General features: G+C 45.3%; 1 protein-coding gene across 4 annotated transcripts in view; it reads right to left on the reverse strand.

Moving 5' to 3' along the window:
• Positions 1-13,648: 13,648 nt before the first annotated feature.
• Positions 13,649-25,000, reverse strand: part of dlg5a (discs, large homolog 5a (Drosophila)) — a 67,015-nt gene continuing 55,663 nt past the window's right edge. For 3 of the 4 annotated variants that reach the window (XM_072437382.1, XM_072437380.1, XM_072437383.1), the window contains 10 exons: positions 24,287-24,470; positions 22,068-22,216; positions 19,112-19,282; positions 17,481-17,674; positions 17,261-17,404; positions 16,093-16,220; positions 15,807-15,916; positions 15,455-15,564; positions 14,949-15,215; positions 13,649-14,907 (listed from right to left, as the gene is read on the reverse strand). In XM_072437382.1, the coding sequence (XP_072293483.1) occupies positions 15,112-15,215; positions 15,455-15,564; positions 15,807-15,916; positions 16,093-16,220; positions 17,261-17,404; positions 17,481-17,674; positions 19,112-19,282; positions 22,068-22,216; positions 24,287-24,470 (1,294 nt within the window). In that variant the 3' untranslated portion in view covers positions 13,649-14,907; positions 14,949-15,111. Of the gene's footprint in view, positions 14,919-14,948; positions 15,216-15,454; positions 15,565-15,806; positions 15,917-16,092; positions 16,221-17,260; positions 17,405-17,480; positions 17,675-19,111; positions 19,283-22,067; positions 22,217-24,286; positions 24,471-25,000 lie in introns of all 4 variants that reach the window. The other variant, XM_072437381.1, reaches the window with a different exon arrangement.

Below are 25,000 nucleotides of genomic sequence, written 5' to 3' on the forward strand. Positions count from 1 at the left end.
TGGGGTCTTCTCTGAGGTGAGGCTGGGGGTCTTCACTGAGGTGAGGCTGGGGTCTTCTCTGAGGTGAGGCTGGGGGTCTTCTCTGAGGTGAGGCTGGGGTCTTCTCTGAGGTGAGGCTGGGGGTCTTCTCTGAGGTGAGGCTGCGGTCTTCTCTGAGGTGAGGCTGGGGGTCTTCTCTGAGGTGAGGCTGGGGTCTTCACTGAGGTGAGGCTGGGGGTCTTCTGGGTCTTCACTGAGGTGAGGCTGGGGGTCTTCTCTGAGGTGAGGCTGGGGGTCTTCTGTGAGGCTGGGGTCTTCTCTGAGGTGAGGCTGGGGGTCTTCACTGAGGTGAGGCTGGGGGTCTTCTCTGAGGTGAGGCTGGGGGTCTTCACTGAGGTGAGGCTGGGGGTCTTCTCTGAGGTGAGGCTGGGGTCTTCACTGAGGTGAGGCTGGGGTCTTCACTGAGGTGAGGCTGGGGGTCTTCTGGGTCTTCACTGAGGTGAGGCTGGGGGTCTTCTCTGAGGTGAGGCTGGGGGTCTTCTGTGAGGCTGGGGTCTTCTCTGAGGTGAGGCTGGGGGTCTTCACTGAGGTGAGGCTGGGGGTCTTCTCTGAGGTGAGGCTGGGGGTCTTCACTGAGGTGAGGCTGGGCTCTTCTCTGAGGTGAGGCTGGGGGTCTTCACTGAGGTGAGGCTGGGCTCTTCTCTGAGGTGAGGCTGGGGGTCTTCACTGAGGTGAGGCTGGGGTCTTCTCTGAGGTGAGGCTGGGGGTCTTCACTGAGGTGAGGCTGGGGTCTTCACTGAGGTGAGGCTGGGGTCTTCTCTGAGGTGAGGCTGGGGGTCTTCTGTGAGGCTGGGGTCTTCTCTGAGGTGAGGCTGGGGGTCTTCACTGAGGTGAGGCTGGGGGTCTTCACTGAGGTGAGGCTGGGGGTCTTCTCTGAGGTGAGGCTGGGGGTCTTCACTGAGGTGAGGCTGGGGGTCTTCTCTGAGGTGAGGCTGGGGTCTTCACTGAGGTGAGGCTGGGGGTCTTCTGGGTCTTCACTGAGGTGAGGCTGGGGGTCTTCTCTGAGGTGAGGCTGGGGGTCTTCTGTGAGGCTGGGGTCTTCTCTGAGGTGAGGCTGGGGGTCTTCACTGAGGTGAGGCTGGGGGTCTTCACTGAGGTGAGGCTGGGGGTCTTCTCTGAGGTGAGGCTGGGGTCTTCTCTGAGGTGAGGCTGGGGGTCTTCTCTGAGGTGAGGCTGGGGTCTTCTCTGAGGTGAGGCTGGGGGTCTTCTGGGTCTTCACTGAGGTGAGGCTGGGGCTCTTCTCTGAGGTGAGGCTGGGGGTCTTCTCTGAGGTGAGGCTGGGGGTCTTCTCTGAGGTGAGGCTGGGGTCTTCTCTGAGGTGAGGCTGGGGGTCGAGGTGAGGCTGGGGTCTTCTCTGAGGTGAGAATGGGGGTCTTAACTGAGGTGAGGCTGGGGGTCTTCTCTGAGGTGAGGCTGGGGGTCTTCACTGAGGTGAGGCTGGGGGTCTTCTCTGAGGTGAGGCTGGGGTCTTCTCTGAGGTGAGGCTGGGGTCTTCTCTGAGGTGAGGCTGGGGGTCTTCTCTGAGGTGAGGCTGGGGGTCTTCTCTGAGGTGAGGCTGGGGGTCTTCTCTGAGGTGAGGCTGGGGTCTTCTCTGAGGTGAGGCTGGGGCTCTTCTCTGAGGTGAGGCTGGGGTCTTCTCTGAGGTGAGGCTGGGGGTCTTCTCTGAGGTGAGGCTGGGGTCTTCTCTGAGGTGAGGCTGGGGGTCTTCTCTGAGGTGAGGCTGGGGTCTTCTCTGAGGTGAGGCTGGAGGTCTTTTCCATGTTATGTTATTATATCTTAATTAAACCTTAAGATTCCGCTTGACATTTTCTACATTTATTCCATTTTGTTCATATTTAAATAATAACTATCAAGCTCTTAAGAAAGTAAGAAAGCTTTAGTCCACTTCAACAAATGAGTCATTCTGGGAAGAATCTGGGTCAAGTTTGTACTATTTTATTTTGTCATTTTGAGTTAAATTAGCTTCAGTTTTGAGAATGGAATTGTCAAAACCAGAACGCTAAAAACATGTTAAAAATATATTATTTTACTTCATGGAGATATGATTAAATTGTCCAGAAGGTTCCACTGAACGGCATGATAGATGCTCTGTGCTGACCTCATTGTGCCTCCACATCCTGAATGAGAGGCAAAATGATGAACGGCACAAAGTGTTTTTTATTTATTTTGAGGGTTTTTTTGCCTAATTTTTTGTCCGTGGAACTGTTTTCTTCAAATACACATTAAACGGCCAGACAAAAAAAAAAGTTGTCTCTGTCGCTCCGACTGTGCAGAGCTTAGCTAGCTTGTTGCTAACGGTAGAAGGAGATAAAGGACACTTCACCTCACAACAATTCATTTCCTCAACAGAGACTCAGAAACAACTTATGAGATTAAAATCATCAGTTACACTTTGTATCTGTGATAAATATGAGCTGTTCCAGTTCCAATTTCTTATTTTAGATTTCACGTACAAACGAAATATTTAGCAGATTTGTAGACATGTGTTATTTGATCGTTGCGGCTCTTTCATGTTTTATTCGTGTTTTGAGCTCTTACAAGGTCAAATTGAATGAAACTCACGACTAAAGTTCTGAATGTCGTTCCATCTGCAAAACCTGCACCAAACCATGTGTATTTTGAGCCATAAAATCACCTGTAACTGCATAAATACAAATAAATACTCCAGAAAATGTAGATAGTACACCTTTAAATTATTAAGATACAGTGCACTGCCATCTAGTTTGATAAGTACGTGATTTTTAAATGTTTTTTATCCCAAAATGAGTCCAAACATAATTTTCAAATCCTAATGTGTAGAATACAGTAAGAAGCTATAAAAATCATAACTCCAAATCAAAACTGCAACCATGATATTTGCACATGTAAAGTGTATCACTGATTCTCGAGCGTCTTAAACTGTGCGATTGGACAAAAAAAAGAGGTGAAAAGATTGAGATTTGAACAATTAAGAACAAGAAAAAATGATATATTGATATTTGGTCACAATTAAAGGGGCGAAACACTTACATTTTATTTTTGCTTTTTAAGTACGCTGGCGCCATAACTAAACAGAGGCACAAGTTTCCCGTTTGGACTTGGAAACGCAGTACTTTTGAAACGGTCAAAGAACGAGGAAATACACTGAGGATAAACAGGTGACGCGACCAGCAGAGGGCGACAGAGGAACGTCTGTTGTGCTCAAAATTCAAAACGAGCACAGATGAATCCTTTAACTGAAAACAGCAGAACTTAGACTTTTAGAAGCGGATGTGGTTAACGCTAAAGCACGTGGGTCGTCTCTGCGGCCTGGGGGGGACGACCCTGCGGCCTGGGGGGGACGACCCTGCGGCCTGGGGGGGACGACCCTGCGGCCTGGGGAGGACGACCCTGCGGCATGGGGGAGGACACGACCCTGCGGCCTGGGGAGGACGACCCTGCGGCCTGGGGAGGACGACCCTGAGGCCTGGGGGAGGACACGACCCTGCGGCCTGGGGGGAACGACCCTGCGGCCTGGGGAAGGACACGACCCTGCGGCCTGGGGGAGGACACGACCCTGCGGCCTGGGGGGGACGACCCTGCGGCCTGGGGGGGGACGAAGGACGACCCTGCGGCCTGGGGGGGACGACCCTGCGGCCTGGGGAAGGACACAACCCTGCGGCCTGGGGAAGGACACAACCCTGCGGCCTGGGGGGGACGACCCTGCGGCCTGGGGAAGGACACGACCCTGCGGCCTGGGGAGACGACCCTGTGGCCTGGGGGGGAGACGACCCTGCGGCCTCGGGGGTACGCCCTGGGGCCTGGGGGGGACGACCCTGCGGCCTGGGGGGTACGACCCTGCAGCCTGGGGGGGGACGACCCTGCGGCCTGAGGAAGGACACGACCCTGCGGCCTGGGGGGGACGACCCTGCGGCCTGGGGGGGGGGACCCTGCGGCCTGGGGAAGGACACGACCCTGTGGCCTGGGGGGGACGACCCTGTGGCCTGGGGGGGACGACCCTGTGGCCTGGGGGGGACGGCCCTGTGTTTTCTTTCATGCTTGTCCATCGCGCAGCCTCCCGCGCGCTCTATCGCAGTAATGGAACGTGGAATGCTCAGCGATGTGAAAAACACGTCCGCCATTCAACCTGGGGACGAACGCAGCGCAAAAAAAACAGTGATAAGACTCGGCGATGTCCAAACAAAGAGTTCATTTGCCGGTGTGTGCGCGACTCAGAGATTACGCTCGGGCTCGAGGGAAATTTAAAGGGGAGGTACGACGCCTGTGCTCGACTGTTTTTTAAAAAGTAATTACGATCACAACTGAACTTCTGGTCGACTCCGATGTCCGAAAAAAACTGAGCTGCGCTGAAATAAGTTAGCGCTAATGCTAACCTTTAGATAAATGTAATTGTTAAAGTTGAAATTGCGCCACCGTTTGAATTATTTCATTTACAAAAACAATCAACTTGCCCTTTTAATATATTTTTATCAATTATTTAATTTCTGGTTTAAGGTTTATTATGCTAGGTTAGCATTAGCATGGAGACGCAAACCGAGACATTTGATTGGATAATTGCCTAAAAATTTGAACATTATGTTTAAAGGCTAAGAAAATGTGTTCTTTAAGTCGTCTTTTTAATGCTTCAAAATATATTTTCTTTAAGACAATTGGAAAAAAAAAGCAAATATGGCTCTGAATCCTTTCCAATGTACTAAAACTTAAAAATAATAATAATAATGATAAATGATAATAAATAATAATCCCTTAATTAAAAAAAAAGAAAAGAAAACAATATTTTTCTTAAATTTGCAAAATAAACTATAAATTAAAATTAAAAACTGTCGAAATGTTGTTTTTTTAAACGTGGGCAAATATTCGGTCACTGTGTTTGCCCAATTTGAACACTTTCATAACAAACGTTTCTCATGCAGACCGAATTACCATTTTGAGCTTGAATATTCATTTTGTTCCCATAACTTCTTTTGTCCTTTCCTCCTCCCACTTAAATCATATTTAATGGTATAATGCAGATGATTAGCATTTTAAAGAGTACTGCAGATTAGTCAGCAAAAAGAAAGTTTCCTCCTCTGACTTTAAGATATTGTACTGAACAAACAGGGGAACTTAAATCTGTTTATCTAACATGTAAATGAATCATCTAAAACACAATGCCGTAAACAAAAAGTAAATAATAATAATACAAGTGCTTGATGGAGCAAAAGAGGCTGAACTGCTGCAGGACCTGCTCCATGTTCTTCTTCTGGGACTGTATGAACACGATGCTGCTGGAGGCCGGACGGCACAGCACGGCCTCACTTTCCACAGAAGCAGCTTATTCCCTTTGAGTATTGACACTAAAACTAGTATCTAAACAAAACTGTATATTTGTAAATGTATTTTTATGGGCCCAAAGACTTTATTTGACAGGACAGCTGCAGCGTGAAATGGAGAGGGAGACAAACTGTGAAGCACAAAATGTACTAGATTTAGCCTCGTCTCACAGCGCCACAAACTCTGATTTACTCAAAGTTGTGAATTGTTGTGAATTGCTGCGTTGGACTTATGATACAGGTACGATTTAGAGTTAAAAAACTTCAGTTGTGTTTGAGTGACATCATGCACAGAACATGCAAACGCCTTCCACCACTAAAAGAACTCATCTATCTCCATGGAGTCAGGCAGGTACCTCCACCAGGCTAAGGTTTCGACTGTAGCCGTGTCATGCCTGCTCTGCCCGGTGACCGCTCCCCTTCACTCTCACTGTAGCGTGACGGCTGCTCCATCAGTTGTGCAGGGGCCCGTCCTGTAGCGGGATATGGGGAAAACAGCTGGTTCTGGCTCCCTGAATAACCCACGGTGCCGGGCAGGTGCACCGGGCCACTTGTGCCAAACGGCTCCAGACTTCTTGGTGTGGAAATTTGTACTGTAAAAACAGCTCCCGTTCTACTGGGAAGGGAAAGTGCAACCCAAACAAGTGACAAGTCAGTAAAAGTGAACAATAAATGTCTGTGTTTTTATGGACTGCTAAGCTTGGGGGACACCGTATCGCTAAAGTACACGTGATTACTCATTCTTTGATTTATTTAAAGGTTTATGATGGTCATTTATTGCCGGGGGAGATATTAATACGTGCACAAAAATAGCAGGTGTAACCGATGCGAGCTGTAAAACAGTGTGGACGAACGCGCAGTGTAAATTAGACTTCTGTTTTGAATGCCTGTGTAAGCGTTTTGACTGGAGGAATGACTGGAGTGAGAGCCTCGGGTTAAAGGGGACGTGATAGTCAAAATGGACTTTCATGAGCTTGTGTTTGGTCATCAGTCTTTATCATCTTATTTCTCAGTCATATTTTGAGTGATTCCTGCGTTTGAAGCTTGAGTGCTTAGAAAATGTCTGTTTTGAGGGCAATTTGACCATTTGCCAAACGTCTACACCCTGTCTATACCATGGATCTATTATATTATCGTCTCTACCCATTTCACACCAACTGTCCTGTCAAATAAAGCCTTGGGGCCAGGAACATCTATATAAATAAGTAAATGAATAGATACTTAGATACTAAATAAAGTCCTGATGTAGACCTGTTTGGTCCTGTTCTAGTCCTGGTCTAATCCAGGTCTAATTCAGAGTTTAGTGCATGTTTTATTGAAAGTCTAAAGTCTCTCCTGTACAAAAGTACTATTACCTACATATATCAGTTCATGTGTTTTAGTGCATGTCAACTAATATGATCTAGGCTACTACAACAGAGTCTAGCCGTATGTTCTATAAAATATAGGTACATTTATTTTCCATTAGAAGTCATGAAATTAAACTTACTACATCATAGTAGTTAAACAGGAGATGAACGTGCGATGACTAGTTTGATCTAAACAGGATGTTGTTATGAAATATGTTTTAAAATTGATTGATTTCTACAGTTAATACTTAATTTAAAGGTTTAGGTGTTTGTTTTCATATTAAAAAGCTCCATTGTGTTAAAAGAATGCACAAGCTTTGTCTAAAATGTCCAAAGTGCTGGATGAGCGAGTGGTCTTGGCACGTTCTGCACTGTAAGCCTGCTCATAAATCTGAGGTGTTTACTGCCCTCAGCAGCAGCAGCAGCAGCAGCAGGAGGAGCAGGAAGAGCTGGAGGAGCTGGAGGAGCTGGAGGAGGAGGAGGATTGATCACTTACATGAAGGGGCCAGCTGTTTGCCAAGAGGGTCCAGGGCAAGTCCAGTAGGTCTGGGGTCCGTCTGCTCTGCTGGGAAGCACCAACACGTTTGGGGAGGAAAGGTCAGTGAGGAATGGGCCATGGAGGAATAATTAGCGCAGGAGATAAATATGTACCCTGGGAAACTGGAGCAGTAAATAAATCTTTATTTATTGGAGTTGATTTTATCTTTAGCACTTGCTGTTTATAGATTTAGGGGCACAATTGATGTAGTATTTACACCCGTATAACAAGGTCAGTAAATATGTCAAATACTGAGATGGATGTTAATGCTCGCGCAAAAGTGAGAGACCATTTTGAAAACTACCATTTTGCAGGGTTCACTTTGAACTTTGCTTAAACGATTCACTTGAGATCGTAGAGACACTTTGGGGCCGCAGTGATGTGCTCCAAAGTGAACCAGTGGAAACATGGCTACAGTGTTTACAGTGAGCTGTCTCCAGGCTGCAGGGGAAGAGACAGGGCCCTTCTGTGGGCTGGAAAAGGCTCAGACTTTACAGGAGGACTACAGGAAGACTAAAGGAGGACTAAAGGAGGACTACAGGGTTACTAAAGGAGGACTACAGGAAGACTACAGGAAGACTACAGGAAGACTACAGGAAGACTACAGGAGGACTACAGGAGGACTACAGGAAGACTACAGAAAGACTAAAGGAGGACTACAGGGTTACTAAAGGAGGACTACAGGAAGACTACAGGAAGACTACAGGAGGACTAAAGGAGGACTACAGGAAGACTACAGGAGGACTACAGGGAGACTCTGGGAAGCCTACAGGAGGACTACAGAAGGACAACAGGAGGACTACAGGAGGACTAAAGGAGGACTACAGGAGGACTACAGGGTTACTAAAGGAGGACTACAGGAAGACTACAGGAGGACTACAGGGAGACTCTGGGAAGCCTACAGGAGGACTACAGAAGGACAACAGGACTACAGAAGAACAACAGGAGGACTACAGGAGGACTACAGGAGGACTACAGGGGGACAACAGGACTACAGAAGAACAACAGGAGGACTACAGGAGGACTACAGGAGGACTACAGGGTTACTAAAGGAGGACTACAGGAGGACTACAGGAAGACTACAGGAGGACTACAGGGAGACTCTGGGAAGCCTACAGGAGGACTACAGAAGGACAACAGGACTACAGAAGAACAACAGGAGGACTACAGGAAGGACTACAGGAAGGACTACAGGAAGGACTACAGGAAGACTACAGGAGGACTACAGGAAGACTACAGGAGGACTAGAGGAGGACTACAGGAAGACTAGAGGAGGACTACAGGAAGACTACAGGAGGACTACAGGAGGACTACAGGAAGACTACAGGAAGGACTCCAGGAAGACTACAGGGTTACTACAGGAGGACTACAGGAAGACTGCAGGAGGACTAGAGGAAGACTCCAGGGTTACTACAGGAGGAATACAGGAAGACTACAGGAGGGACTCCAGGGTTACTACAGGAGGACTACAGGAGGACTACAGGAGGACTAGAGGAGGACTAGAGGAGGACTAGAGGAAGGACTCCAGGGTTACTACAGGAGGACTACAGGAAGACTACAGGAGGACTACAGGAGGACTAGAGGAAGACCACAGGAGGACTAGAGGAAGACTACAGGAGGACTACAGGACTACAACAGAAGGACTACAGGAAGACTGCAGGAGGACTAGAGGAAGACTACAGGAGGACTACAGGAGGACTAGAGGAAGACTACAGGACTACAACAGAAGGACTACAGGAAGACTGCAGGAGGACTAGAGGAAGACTCCAGGGTTACTACAGGAGGACTACAGGGAGACTACAGGGAGACTCTGGGAAGCCTACAGGAGGACTATAGAAGGACAACAGGAAGACTACAGGAGGACTACAGGGAGACTCTGGGAAGCCTACAGGAGGACTACAGAAGGACAACAGGACTACAGAAGAACAACAGGAGGACTACAGGAAGGACTACAGGAAGGACTACAGGAAGACTACAGGAGGACTACAGGAAGACTACAGGAGGACTACAGGAGGACTACAGGGTTACTAAAGGAGGACTACAGGAGGACTACAGGAAGACTACAGGAGGACTACAGGGAGACTCTGGGAAGCCTACAGGAGGACTACAGAAGGACAACAGGACTACAGAAGAACAACAGGAGGACTACAGGAAGGACTACAGGAAGGACTACAGGAAGACTACAGGAGGACTACAGGAAGACTACAGGAGGACTAGAGGAGGACTACAGGAAGACTAGAGGAGGACTACAGGAAGACTACAGGAGGACTACAGGAGGACTACAGGAAGACTACAGGAAGGACTCCAGGAAGACTACAGGGTTACTACAGGAGGACTACAGGAAGACTGCAGGAGGACTAGAGGAAGACTCCAGGGTTACTACAGGAGGAATACAGGAAGACTACAGGAGGGACTCCAGGGTTACTACAGGAGGACTACAGGAGGACTACAGGAGGACTAGCGGAAGGACTCCAGGGTTACTACAGGAGGACTACAGGAAGACTACAGGAGGACTACAGGAGGACTAGAGGAAGACCACAGGAGGACTAGAGGAAGACTACAGGAGGACTACAGGAGGACTACAGGACTACAACAGAAGGACTACAGGAAGACTGCAGGAGGACTAGAGGAAGACTACAGGAGGACTACAGGAGGACTAGAGGAAGACTACAGGACTACAACAGAAGGACTACAGGAAGACTGCAGGAGGACTAGAGGAAGACTCCAGGGTTACTACAGGAGGACTACAGGGAGACTACAGGGAGACTCTGGGAAGCCTACAGGAGGACTATAGAAGGACAACAGGAAGACTACAGGAGGACTACAGGGAGACTCTGGGAAGCCTACAGGAGGACTACAGAAGGACAACAGGACTACAGAAGAACAACAGGAGGACTACAGGAAGGACTACAGGAAGGACTACAGGAAGGACTACAGGAAGACTACAGGAGGACTACAGGAAGACTACAGGAGGACTAGAGGAGGACTACAGGAAGACTAGAGGAGGACTACAGGAAGACTACAGGAGGACTACAGGAGGACTACAGGAAGACTACAGGAAGGACTCCAGGAAGACTACAGGGTTACTACAGGAGGACTACAGGAAGACTGCAGGAGGACTAGAGGAAGACTCCAGGGTTACTACAGGAGGAATACAGGAAGACTACAGGAGGGACTCCAGGGTTACTACAGGAGGACTACAGGAGGACTACAGGAGGACTAGAGGAGGACTAGAAGAGGACTAGAGGAAGGACTCCAGGGTTACTACAGGAGGACTACAGGAAGACTACAGGAGGACTACAGGAGGACTAGAGGAAGACTACAGGAGGACTAGAGGAAGACTACAGGAGGACTACAGGAGGACTACAGGACTACAACAGAAGGACTACAGGAAGACTGCAGGAGGACTAGAGGAAGACTACAGGAGGACTACAGGAGGACTAGAGGAAGACTACAGGACTACAACAGAAGGACTACAGGAAGACTGCAGGAGGACTAGAGGAAGACTCCAGGGTTACTACAGGAGGACTACAGGGAGACTACAGGGAGACTCTGGGAAGCCTACAGGAGGACTATAGAAGGACAACAGGAAGACTACAGGAGGACTACAGGGAGACTCTGGGAAGCCTACAGGAGGACTACAGAAGGACAACAGGACTACAGAAGAACAACAGGAGGACTACAGGAAGGACTACAGGAAGGACTACAGGAAGACTACAGGAGGACTACAGGAAGACTACAGGAGGACTAAAGGAGGACTACAGGAAGACTACAGGAGGACTACAGGAGGACTACAGGAAGACTACAGGAAGGACTCCAGGAAGACTACAGGGTTACTACAGGAGGACTACAGGACTACAACAGAAGGACTACAGGAAGACTGCAGGAGGACTAGAGGAAGACTCCAGGGTTACTACAGGAGGACTACAGGAAGACTACAGGAGGGACTCCAGGGTTACTACAGGAGGACTACAGGAAGACTACAGGAGGACTACAGGAGGACTAGAGGAAGACTACAGGAGGACTACAGGAGGACTACAGGACTACAACAGAAGGACTACAGGAAGACTGCAGGAGGACTAGAGGAAGACTACAGGAGGACTCGGGAGGACTAGAGGAAGACTACAGGAAGACTACAGGACTACAACAGAAGGACTACAGGAAGACTGCAGGAGGACTAGAGGAAGACTCCAGGGTTACTACAGGAGGACTACAGGGAGACTACAGGGAGACTCTGGGAAGCCTACAGGAGGACTATAGAAGGACAACAGGAAGACTACAGGAGGACTACAGGAGGAACTCCAGGAAGACTACAGGAAGGACTCCAGGAAGACTACAGGAAGGACTCCAGGAAGGACTCCAGGAAGACTACAGGAAGGACTCCAGGAAGACTACAGGGTTACTACAGGAGGACTACAGGACAACAACAGAAGGACTACAGGAAGACTACAGGAAGACTACAGGAGGACTAGAGGAAGACTCCAGGGTTACTACAGGAGGACTACAGGACAACAACAGAAGGACTACAGGAAGACTACAGGAGGACTAGAGGAAGACTCCAGGGTTACTACAGGAGGACTACAGGAAGACTATAGGAGGACAAGAGGACGACTCCAGGGTTACTACAGGAGGAGTGCAGTCTTTGCAGCCTGTCACACTAAAGACTCAAGTTCAGTGGTGCCGTGAGCAGCTGTGAAACACACACCCAGCAGGGGGCCTCTAAAACAGGCAGGGGAGACTTGGAGGACACATGAGTATCCACTGTGCAGGATGTGGTGGTGGAGGTGATTACAGAGTGCAAACCACAGCGCCTCTAAATCCGAGTGCAGGGCCGAGTGCAGGGCCGAGTGCAGGGCCGAGTGCAGGGCCGAGTGCAGGGCCGAGTGCAGGGCCGAGTGCAGGGCCGAGTGCAGGGCCGAGTGCAGAGCCGAGTGCAGGGCCGAGTGCAGGGCCGAGTGCAGGGCCGAGTGCAGGGCCGAGTGCAGGGCCGAGTCCAGGGCCGAGTCCAGGGCCGAGTCCAGGGTCGAGTCCGCAATTTTGGGAATAGGCTTAGTATTATGAATGAATATGTGGTTCATTTTAGGTCCATTCATTATGTTATATTTTGTGTGATACTTGAACCTTCAGATACATATTAACATAATCCTGATGCATGATGAAAATATAGTCTGGATGCAGTTATATCAAGAAATGAAAAAAATGGTCCAAATGGGCTGCACACCATTCAGTACACTCTAAAAGTAGTGCGGGAATAGTCACATTACATTTCAAAAACCTGCAATTATTTAATGTCACAAGTTCTGACCGTGCAAAGTAACAGTGGTGGAAGAAGTGCTCAGATTTGTTATTTAAAAATGTAAAGCTACAGATACAGGAGACATTATTACTCAAATATCATTTAAAAATCTATTTGAGTAAAAAGTATTGTTTTTTTAAAAATGCACAGATTTGGTTTAACAGTCAACTGAAGCAATTTGATTGATTTCTTAATTAACACAAGAGTAACACAATAAACCGACTTAAGTTAATGATTCAGGCTTAGTAAATACATAATACTCTAACAACACTAACACCTAGCCTTAACCTTAAGTAGTTACTAAGCCTGAACCATGCTTAATGAACAGTTAATTACGAATTAAGTCTTAAATTAAGATGTAGTTATTAGAAAGTGATATGTAGTTTTTGTTAGACGTAGATTGCACCATTCCAGCAGGTCTCAAACTATATATAAATACTTTTAATTTTCAGTAGTTAAAAATATGTACCGGTAGTGGGGGAGATAGTAAACAAACTGCTCTCAAAACCTAAACATTTTACCTTTACTTTTGTACTTCACCTTCTGTTGGAGTCTTGTTATCTTACGTCACAAACGCTTGGATGAGACAGTTTGTCTCAATAGCACATGACAGAACCTCTGGGCTTCAGAACGCTGTGACTTTACGCCGCAGGGTTCGACCCAATCAACCAGCAACGTGTCCCGCTGAAGGCTGAGCAAGTGTGCGGAAAACTACTGTCAGTGAAAGCACCGCAGCAGCTTCAATAGAAAGTCATTTGATTTGATAGATTTGCAGGTAAAAAGAGCAGAAAACGCTGTTCACATTCAGGGCGTCTGTGGAAGCGAGTCAAGTGCGGCAGTTTATCTTCTGTCATCCCGCACCACGTTTTATCCGTCCCATTCTCTGGCTCGCAGATGAAGCTGATACGACGCCCTTATCTCTCTGTTCAGGAATTGTCAGACATTCTAGCTGTCACTGTCATGTACCGTGTTCCAGCGAAATAAACTGCCTCTCATTTGAACCTAAACGATTTTTAGGTTGACCTGGACAACAATAGATTTTTCAAGTGTGTAACATTTAGATTGGACAAGGATTAAAATGGAAAAAGTCTCAATCAAGAAAAAGTGAGTCAAAAAACACCTTCCATCCTCCATGTTGCGATACAGAAAATGACTTTTATTTTCATGTTAATGTCTCCACATACAAATCACATTCTTTAATAAAAGCTCATCAGTACCGGTCATCTGGTATACAGCCAGTGTGTATCCTCTCACTCGGACGCTAACATGCTCAGGACTCGGAAGAGCAGTTTGTTTCTACCGTTTGCCCAAGAGTCAAACCCATGGAGCGATTTACCTTCAAACTGTGCAAGAATATATCCCTTTTTTATTCTCAAATAAAAAGTTATCATTTTCTAATCAAGAAGAAAAGGCCATCACTGAAATGTAAGGATCTCATACATAAACATTAGTAACAGTAGAAATTGGAATAGTACCTATCTTCAGAGTCTACTGGAAACCCAACAGTGACATGTTTAAGGTTCACAGGTAAACAAGTGCAAAACAGAAGTGAAGGAGCAGTGGCTGCAGTGGGTTTGGCACAATGAGACAACATATGCTTCAGAGACTCCTGAATGATACAAAAATACAATTAAATAACAATGAAAAGTCACTAACATGTGAGTGGATCCATGGAAATCCTGGACATACGTAGTATTACCCTGCAATGCTTCATAGAGTCTCACAGCGAGTACTCGAGTAGTGACTGACACTGAGCACAAGTCACCTGTGGACAAGACATGCTGATAAGACATGACTGGACTGCAGACGGCCGTAGGCTTTCACCTACTGAAAATACATGAATATACTCTTCTTATATATATATCTGAAGGTTCTACATACTGTGTTATAGTCTATATGTCGTTAAATAGAATCTAAGATACATGATAGTTACACAGTGGTTTGTCTAGTGGTTTGTCTAGCCCTGGAGTGCATTCTGAGGAGTGAACCTCCTGTCATTGTCGCCCGCTCTGCTCCTCCATCAGCCCCTGACAGATGCATGAGACACAGAGTCAGCCTCTTCTCCAAAGGCACTTCCGAAAGGCCCACATCTGTCTGACTGCTACAAGAGAGACACTGTGCATAGAGCAGGCACCAGGAGTCCTCTGAGGGCAGCTTCAGCTACACACACTACACACCTGTGACGTCTCCCTCATCTCACGTCCACGTTCAGCTGAAGCCGGCTTCTAGTCTCACACTCGCACAGACAGCGGAGCAGCTGCATAATCGTAGAACAAGGATGAGCACAAATGTCTTTAGGTGAAGGGAGGTGGGCTGTGCTGGACTTCATTAGTGTTGAGGCAGAGGACAACTCGGATCAGAGCCTCAGAAGACTGGACACAGGCTGGACACAGGCTGGACACAGGCTGGACACAGGCTGGACACAGGCTGGACACAGGCTGGACACAGTGCTACCATGGAACTCCAGAGCACAGCAGACACAAGGCTCGGATCACACATAAACTGAAGACTGTAGTGTACCAAGAGAGTAGTGTCAAAGGGTCAGTTTGTGTTAAAAATAGAGTTGAAAGCACAAGTTCAAGTGTCTGCAAATGTCCACTAGGGGCAGCCAAGAGGAGTCCACAGGACTTTACTTTGTTCTTGATCAACTATGGTCATGATCTGAGTGCAAATGTACGGGAGAGGACCGCCTTGGACAATTCCTACAAGAGAAGAAGATAAACAACATTCAGAGAAAGTATAGTCAGAAGTTTGATTCTGTAACATAATATTCTATTTAACAACCACAGGATTTAATGGGTGTAATCAGCCAAACGTGTACACATTTAGCTAAAAACACAAATACTGCAGAATATGTGAGCTTTAAGTAGGAGGAGTCACATACCCGCTTCACTTGGCACAGAAATCAAATCCAATTAAAAATGAGAAAGTGGAAAATAACCTGTGAAAAATTTGCTGTACTCCTGCTCGATCTTCTGGGCACTTTCAAACTGCTCCTTGGAATGTTTTTGAGAAACTTTGTCCCGCAGGTAGATGGGATCCTTCTGCTCCCTGTGGAAAGAACGACAGTGCCACTTATACCTTTGAAAACCAGCTGCAGACCAAACAACGTGCAGTGGGAGTCGTATCCGGGGCGCGGAGGATGCAGCTGTTTGGGATTAGGAGAAGTGATCGCGTGTGCTGACAGAACAGCCTCATCTAACGTCCCCGAGCATCGCCTTCAACTGGGATTTCTAGCTTTATTCCATCAACGATAAACTTAAATAGTATCAAGAAAATAACCAGACACTTACTTGATCTGCTTGGCGTTTTTGTAGCGAACGAACACGACAATCGGATAGATGTGGACGCTGTGGAGTCTTTCGATGGCGTGCGGCGCGATGTCGAGCAGGCAGTGGCAGCCCTGAGTCCAAAACAAAGACACAGAATACATGAGGGAGCTGCTCTAATGAACCAAAGCGGTGCGTTTTTATTAGATGGAAGATGTGATGTGTTATCGGGAGAACACGGCGAGATTAAAGACAAACACGAGTGGCTTTATCGAGGGGAAGATCAAATAATAGTGGAGTTTTGAAGTACCTTCTCTGTGATCTCCTTTATAGACGCAACGGTGGTCACGTCAAAATGGCCGCTCCGGCGCTTGTAGTCGATGAAGAGGCAGTCCTTGACCCCGCGCTCGATGGCCTGTTGGGAGGCCTTCATCACCTCTGCACCACACGGGGACAAATCAGAATGGAGTCATCAGAACTCTCACAGTTGCTAATTTGAGCACATAGATGTGTCGATATTCTGTGCTAGATTAGAGGGAAAAGGCAATGTATGAATAAGGGGGGGGACAAAACATTATGGATGTATTTGTTGGCCAATATTTGCACATTGTGTTTTGGCTTTCAGCCTCGAGTCTCCAGCACAGGCCGATCATTTGTTTTGGCTGTCGAGCTGCATAAAAAAATCCACAAAAAACGTTTAATTCGACCACATTAGAGTGAAGAGGCCACAAAACGGGACTAAGCTGCTCCATTTTAGATTTGTGGTAAAACAGAGCTGTGAGTTAGTTTTTTGTAAATCTAAATGGCATAATTTTGTGAAAATGATGAAAATGTTGTCGTTTCTCGTAAACAATGAGTATCGAATCATGTAAAACCCCGTATTGTTTGATCTCTACTCTATTGGATACACAATAAATGTAAATATCTTCATGAGAAAATGCACAAAATTGTCCACTGACTTTATGCAGATCTGCTGCGTTCACATCTTGCAATTAATTTTGTATGTATGTATAAACAGACAATACTGTAATTGTAGTGCTTCTTTATCAATAATTACCATGATCTATATTCCAAAATGTATGGACATCAGTCAGAATGTGTTGTACCTGATTTTTACAGTAGTTCAAAGTTATTCTTCACTTTCTAAGCCTCTATTCACCACAATGGGTTTATGATGAGTTTATAAGTTCATTTCACATCTTTAAGACAGTAGTCCCAGTAAAGCTAAGAACAACTAGCATGCTAGCAGCGTACTTACCGGTTGTGTAATTTCCCCCCCATAATGCAAACCTGTCCGACAGCTCAAACCAAATGAATTGTTCCTAATCCAAACCCTAATCTTGACCTAATTGTGAAAAAACACATATCCTGGTTCAATAATCAGATGCAGACAGCACGCAGCGGCCTCATTTTGACCCTACGAATATCTGTGACTTCATTACGAGAAAAAACCCTGGTACAGTCTCTTTCTGACTTACCCAGCACACATCTGAAGAACTTCCCTGGAGACTCTTTGACCAGCATGTCTTTGACCGGGTCAGTGAGCGGCCCCAGGACCAGCACTGGTCTGGGGGAGGTGCACTCGATCTTCTGCACGCGCTGGTACGCCAAGCTCACGCAGTCTGCCAACATGCAGGGGAATAATGAATACACACTATCTGTAGCTCTGAACGACACAGACGCAGATGTTACTCATACCCTCGAAGAACGGTATGGAGTCGGTGCTGATGGCGTCCAGGGCCGCCGCGGCGTCTTTGCCGTCTTTGGAGCTGCTGCGTTTGTGCTTCTGTTTCCTCCTGAAGAACGACCTCCGCGCGGCCGCCGACAGAGTCTTCCCGGAGTCTTCCTTCATCTCCGTCACGCTGTGGCGCCGGTAAAACTCCTGGTCCATCCTTAAACGCACGGACCGACATAACAACGTTGAAATGCAGCACAACAAACCGGTCTGAGGGGTTAGGTATGTGGAGGAGTTCAAGGTGGGGTTAGGGAAAATAGTAAATCTGTGGAAGGAGAAACCCCACGACAGAAATACACGCTCAAGTTCAATGGTTTCTCCTGAGGTCACTGTTGTTGTTGTTAGGAGGTTAGCAGGCGCGCTGACAATCACATTACGCTACAGTGACTTTTGTGAGCTTCGTGGAGGTTTTTGTTTCATTCACACGCACTTCATCATTTTATCAAAGCTTTAGGCTGATCTTCATAAAAATGAAAATAAAGGTTGTTATAGCGCTCTAGATTTTGAAGGCCAATATCTGCACAAATTGCATGTTGCTGTTATCAAGGTTGTCAAAAGTATCAAAAATCAGACAGTCAATACTATATATCACTGCTGAAATTCAGACAGGAAAAAAAGTGGACCGTTTCTGAGCAGTTTTCAAATGATGCGTTTCTTTTGTGTTGTAGTCTTTGTGATCACAAGTATCGAGCCTAAAGAAGATTATATTGTGACCATCTTTAATACAAAATGACTTTTAACGGAGTGTAAAACTCTGGTGGTGGCATGACCTGCATGATTTCATGGAAATAGAAAGTTAAAACCATACTTCCATACATATAGATTTGTTTTATGCCATAATGTGGAATATTACAGCTAAAGCAGCACCCTTGGGAGTCGTGAAATGATTTCAGGGGGTCCCCAGAGGTTAGGGGGAAGGTTTAAATGTTTACTGCAACAGTCTAGGTAAATGCAGAGTCTTATTTGTTGGGAGATTAAATTAATGTATCTAGGCGTGTGTCCTAGAATCAAACATTAGACATAAGACAACTTTTTCATGTTGTGAGTAGCCTACAATTTGTGTTTGGGGGTCGTGAACGCCAAGGATGGTTATTAATGGGGCAGCGACTGAAAAAGGTCGAGAACCACTGAGAAAAGGGAACAACATTTCCATGGAAACACACAAGGAGGAGTCGGGTTTGTGGCAATAAAGTCCTCACACAGAAGGGATACACGTTGGACACATTTTGTGTGGCTAAAACATTCTTTACCGGGGCTTTGAAATATCATACTTACACATAAGCATAAGATTTAGGTCGCCAAGTATTTCAGCTTTCTTCCCTTACGTACAAACATGTCCCATATTGTGCCACTGCCCTCAACATCACGTATGAAACGCTAGAACGTGTGCAGACGCAGGAAACCGTTAAACCGCCTTTTGAAAATGAACAGTTAAACGTCTCGGCCTCATCTAAGGTTGCACAGACTACAGTAGGGTTATAACTGAAGAATGCTGGTACTGCCCCGGCTGTTGCGCTGCGCCCTCCTCCACAACAGAAGCGTGCGTGTGCGATTGGTCATGCGTGGAACTCCTGGACATATGGAGAACACTCACATGTACTTGCTGGGGATCTGGCCCCTCTGGATCTTCTGCGCGTTCTCGTCCAACTGCCAGGCCATCCATGTGCCGAAGCTGCCCTTTGGCAGCGACTCGTCCACGAACAGGATGTCGTCCTTCTTGAAACTCAGGTCTCCCTCGGCCTCCCCCGCGCGCTCGTAAAGTGCTCTGGAGGAGGAACGAGCACAGGTACACGCCGGGTGAGGGAGATGTGGGGGATAATGTAGTACGAGGTGGGCAGACAATCTATTAAAACAGTTTTGACTTTGATATGCAACGATCAGGAAATTTAGCAAAGCAGCACAACTTAAATACATATAAATCTGAACTCTCAAGTGGAATCAAAAATATGCAAGTGTACTACTAATCTCAACAACAATCCAACTGGGTACAACTAAAGTAAATGGGGAAAAAGGGAATTTTGTTATAACTGATGAAGAATGGGAATATTTAAAGGCGCAATGGACGATTTTTCGGCGATTTGAGAACGCAGGTGGAAGTGCGCATGTGCACTCCCTCGTGCGGACTGATACAACACACACGTGCGTTTGTTTATTAGCGCGATGGATCACATCACATCTTTCGTCTCCCGTAGATTTCCGTCTTCTTATGAGTCAGCTCGAACTGTCTTTCTCCGTCTTCATTTTGTCCCGTACACTGAGGGAACTATATTATGATAGATCAATGCGCTTAGACACGCAGAAACGTGGGGACGAGCCGCGCGTGGCTGCAGGTGAGCGGTAGGTGCGTTTTATGATTGATACGTGGCAGGATTAATCGGCAGTCCACGCCACGAGGAAATAAGACTCAGATTTGGGCCAAAAAAATCGTCCATTCAACCTTTAAGCATAATTCCAATGGAAAAGCACAAAATCTCATGTATATGAAATATCTGTTGTAAAAATGTATTGCAGTACTTCATAACACCATGTCAAAGTGCACATTATTCACAGGGAACAACTTTGCTTGGTGGCACATCACTATTTTGTGCTGTGTGACTGCCCAGTTGTGACTGCTCAGTTACTCATAAATACTGGACTAAAACGAATACGGCACTGCAGACTCAACGGCAATATTCCATTGGACTTTCAAATGATTTATCTAGGACCTAAAACGCCAGAAATGGAAACAATAGATGGATACCAGTGGAATGTACTTTTGGCTGCAGCAAAAAAGACAACAAAAAATGGATGACAGGAATGGAACCAACTGTCAAGTACTTAACTGGAATAACACAAATGTACAGATGGGATTGATACACAAGGGGACATTTGCAGAACTTTGTTTTTATAATAAAAAAGAGGCAGATTAAAGTGTGGTGATAGGAGCGAAGTGCAGTAGACTATATCAGCCGACAGAACGGCCTCCTCTGCCTTATGTGGAGCCCCATAAGTCACGGAGCAGACGGCCCATCAGCGACAGGCCGGCCCACTGCTGGATTTACTGCAGATGACATCACGGGCCTATATGACAAGTGACTGCAGCAGCTGCGCCACCGGCCCACAATAAAACTGGACTATTTTAGAGGCCCACTTTCCATCCGAACTCGCCGGGCAAATGATTAGATGCACTAGGACGAACGCCATCAAGATATACTTCAAATGTTAGGCTTACACTGAAATAAGCCCCAGTTAACATTTACAAGCATTTGTAGACAGTTTATTAACATGTATAAGGTATTACAAGCCAATAACCAAAATGTGAGCGTTGATAAACCCTGTACAAAATGTTTTAAGGGCAAAATACGATGCATAAAACTATTTTCAATAGTCCTTAAAGTTGGAAAATGCTTAGAAACTTTTATATTGTAAGTTCTTGTTAACACCTTAGAATTTATTAAATAACTTTATTTTAAAGTCTTTCCTTGATGTGTAACAATCTGTATCTGTTGTAAGTAACATTCATGTATTTATTGCAGCCGACATGTGAGCTTTTAAAAAAGGGCATAATTGGGATTATCAAAGTTTAAGGTTATTGTTTCAGTGGCATAAAAAGTTGTATTATCATTTATGATGATATTTACTTCAGTTTTGTTTGCGTGACAGGCCTAGTCAAATTAATAAAATAAATGCAAACTTCAGAAATATATTGGATTATTTCTTAGCACAGTTACTGGATTTACAAAACCCATATTGACAAAAAAGTGGATTTCTATAACTAAACAGACCAGTAATGAGTTAATTAAGCTATAATGATTTAACCATCTCCAAAAATCTTTATTTATTAAGCTTGTGTATTGGCGATTCAATTAATTATGAAGTGAGAGAAACTAGTTTGAAGAGAAACTATTGCAAATGTTTTTTTAAAAACACAGTTTACATTACTGTTAATAAAATCTTAAACCAATTTTGGGGTGTTTTCTACAGTGGAATTAGCCTCCGTCATGTATAATAGCTTTACATTAGTTAGGATTTTATAATAAAAAGTGTATTTCTCACAAACATCTCCAGAGACACTTTTAGATGATATTAGAAAGATGAAATAAAAATAATCCAATTTGGCAGATTTAGAACAATATATAGCAATATATTTTCTTTAAAGCAGAACTAAGTAACATTTTACCTTATTCAATGTCTTTCCAAGTCACTTTGATGGTTAAATGTATTTTTGGAGCATTTGAAGTGTCAGTCGTTGCTCTCTTGCCGTCTCGAAACGAAAACCACTCTTTTCTCTCTCTCTTTTTTATATTTGCAGATGTGAAACATTTTTGTATGTGATTATACAGCCTTATTATGATAAATGAAGAGGGAAAAAAAAAAAAGGTTTTTCATACACTCTGACCAGGGGTGGGTTACTAATGTTTAATCTGATTAGTTTTTAAGATGTAATGTTATTTAATTACAAAGAAAACCCCCAAAAGTTCGTTGCCATCCGTGTCTCAGTTTTTAGACTAAATGCACAGCTTGCCTGCTTCCATCAGGCGTATATCGTAGCCACCTCGAGAGAAACCTACCGTATATAAAAGCCGTCTCCTGGCAAGTCTTTGATGGCGTTGAAGTCGTCCGGCCGGTGCTGCACCTTTAACGTGACCGTCTCGGCTGGCTTCAACATCTCCACGTACACCTCCTCGGCCGTTTTATTCTTCATATTCACCGCGTTGTACTGGAAACAAAAACAAACAATGGCGCGGGTTAAATAAATGGAGGCAGGCTGAGTGAATTGAAAAGCGGCGGGGGAAGAAGCGGACGAGATTGGTGACTGTGCACACTCGTCTGTGAAATCATTTGCCACGCCGGGATCGGGCCTGGTCGTAAAAACGGCTACATTTCCTCTCCGTCTTATTAAATTGGCCGAGTATTGATTTGCGACGTGCACAGGGAGCAAAACAAACAGGCTCGGGGACCAAAGGCTGGATGACAAAGCTACATGACAATTGGAATGGCGTGCCTTTAGTGGCGGGGAAATAAGTGGAGCGATGCCAGGAATAGAGTGCTCGGAGTTTGCGCTTTGAATAGATCAGCTGTGCAGCGTGAGGAGGAAGAGCCAGATGAAGAGGAGGAGCCAGATGAAGAGGAGGAGGAGCCAGATGAAGAGGAGGAGGAGGAGCCAGATGAAGAGGAGGAGGAAGAGCCAGATGAAGAGGAGGTGCAGGAGGAGCTAGGACAAGATGGGGGGGAGAGAGACATCTTATGACTGGCACAAGCTTGAAGCAAAAAAGGAGTCGGCACGTTTTTAAATGATAAAAGTTCAAATCAATTCAACATTGTCAACATTAGGGGCTAAAATATTCAAATAGTAATATATTGTTATACTAAATTTGATGATACAATATCGATATTGTGGGCTGCTGTACCGATATATCGGGAGTGTTTTGTGGCTTGTTAAGAAACTTGTTTATGACATATTCACGTTGATTAAAATGGGAGAATGTCATTAATTGTTTGTGGTTAAACAAAGAAAGACTGTGGTGGTTCTTTAAAGAAATAGATAAAGTAAATAAATAAGTTAATTCAGACATTTATAAATAAATAATGCAATGTTAATAAATGTGATATTTCAAGCAGAAGCACCTTATTTGTTATTTATTTATTACAATGAATTATAACTAAATTGCCTTTTAAATATTTTTACGGAATGTAAAAAGATAATTCATAGATTACTCCATCAATAGATTACTTGATTACTAAAATAATAATAAATAAACGCCGCCGCCACGCAAGAGGAGGGGGCGCTAACGCGCCCCAATTGTCCTTTTATCACATCTACTGCTGAATCTGTGACGCTGTCACATCTTCCACCCTTACCATTCAAAAAGCAATTTTATTTTGAATTCTTGGCAAAATGTGACTCTTTGAATAAAAATGTGTATAACTTTTACCCCTGAAGATGAGTCTCACCAAATTTCAGGTTAATAGGGCTAACGCCCTAGGAGGAGTTCGTGAAAGTATAAAGTATAAACATGTTCTGGCAATTTCCCTATTGGAATAACATGGGAGGTTTCGGTCATTGTTGACAAAGCCGTAACAATTATGACATGGGTCTCGTTGAATTTTTTGATGGGGATGCCAAAATTGAGCTGTGTGTCAAATTTCATATAATTTCGCAAAACTAAACATTTAACCTCCATATAAAATCTGTAGGGGGCGCTATGGCGCCAAATTAATTAATTTCACTTCAAGTAGGTTTAGGGCAAAGAGTTTAACTGATTCTAATTTGACGCAATTCGGACTTTATCTGCGCAAATGGCAGAAATTTAAAATTTGGGAGATTTCTGGAATTCTAGCTACAGTTACATTCCGCTTTGCGGCCGTCATCCCAATGTAAAGCGCTCGTTTAGTGCGCACTTTTGCACGGGCTTCGCCCGTTTACAACGGTAATGTTCCATTTTCCTACTACTAATTAGTATGCACGGGCGTGCATGAGTGGAGGAGTGTTAGTGAGTGTTTGGAAGTGGGCGAGCGCTTTGGGCTCGATTTCGTGCGCACTACATGCGCACTTTCGCAGCCGTGCTTTGCACGGCCTTACGGCACTGATAGGCCTCTCACCAGCTTGTGGCGCTCGGGCCTAAATATCACTTCATTTGAATTATTTGTACATGTTTTGTTAGTTCTGTGTGTTGCTTCATCTATAGTCTATTCTATATTCCTTCTTTATTCGCTCATGTTCATATGAAAACTATTTGCAGTTGATGAAGTGAACATGACGACAGCAGCAGAGTTCTTGTGTCCACACCTCCAGGATCAGGTCTCCAGGCAACAGTCCGTCAGGTCCCCTGGCCGGGCTGTCCTCCTCCAGGCTGTGGATGTAAACTCCGTGAAGGTTCCCTCCACATAGTGTGACCCCCACCTCCACTCCAGGCCTGCGCACGGTGACCAGCCGCGCCTCTGCTGCCTTCCTGCTGCCCTCAGACGCCATCCTGACACACACACACACACACACACAAACACACGCACACATCCTGAGTCTCTATGTTCTAATGTGAGCAGCATGGCATTCAAAAGGACTTGACACACATTACAAGCAAGATATGTTTTCTTGACAGTTTGCCCTCTCATATATACATATAACATCTGTCAGACTTTATAACAAACACTGTAGTCCTGAACACTCGCAATACTGACCTAACCTATGTGCAATTACTGTTGTGATTCATGTGCAATTACTGTGAAATTCATGTGCAATCTATGTGCTGTCGTGACACATATTCATGTGCAATTACTGTTGTGATCACATGCAATTGTATTTATTTATTTATTTTTTTGTCTATAGGAGTTTTTGTTTATAGGAGATCTACTGAAAGTGTTTTTCAGACTTCCTATAAGTGATCTGTTCTTCTGTATCTACCTCTGTATCTACCTGCGTTGCACCAATGAAATTTCCCCATGTGGGACATGTGGGACAATAAAGGAATATCTTATCTTATCTTAACATATACACTTACATAAA

This window comes from Eucyclogobius newberryi, unplaced genomic scaffold (assembly GCF_026437365.1).
Source record: "Eucyclogobius newberryi isolate DKJ021-1_F unplaced genomic scaffold, fEucNew1.0.hap1 SCAF_8, whole genome shotgun sequence".
Classification (NCBI taxonomy): Eukaryota; Metazoa; Chordata; class Actinopteri; order Gobiiformes; family Gobiidae; genus Eucyclogobius; species Eucyclogobius newberryi.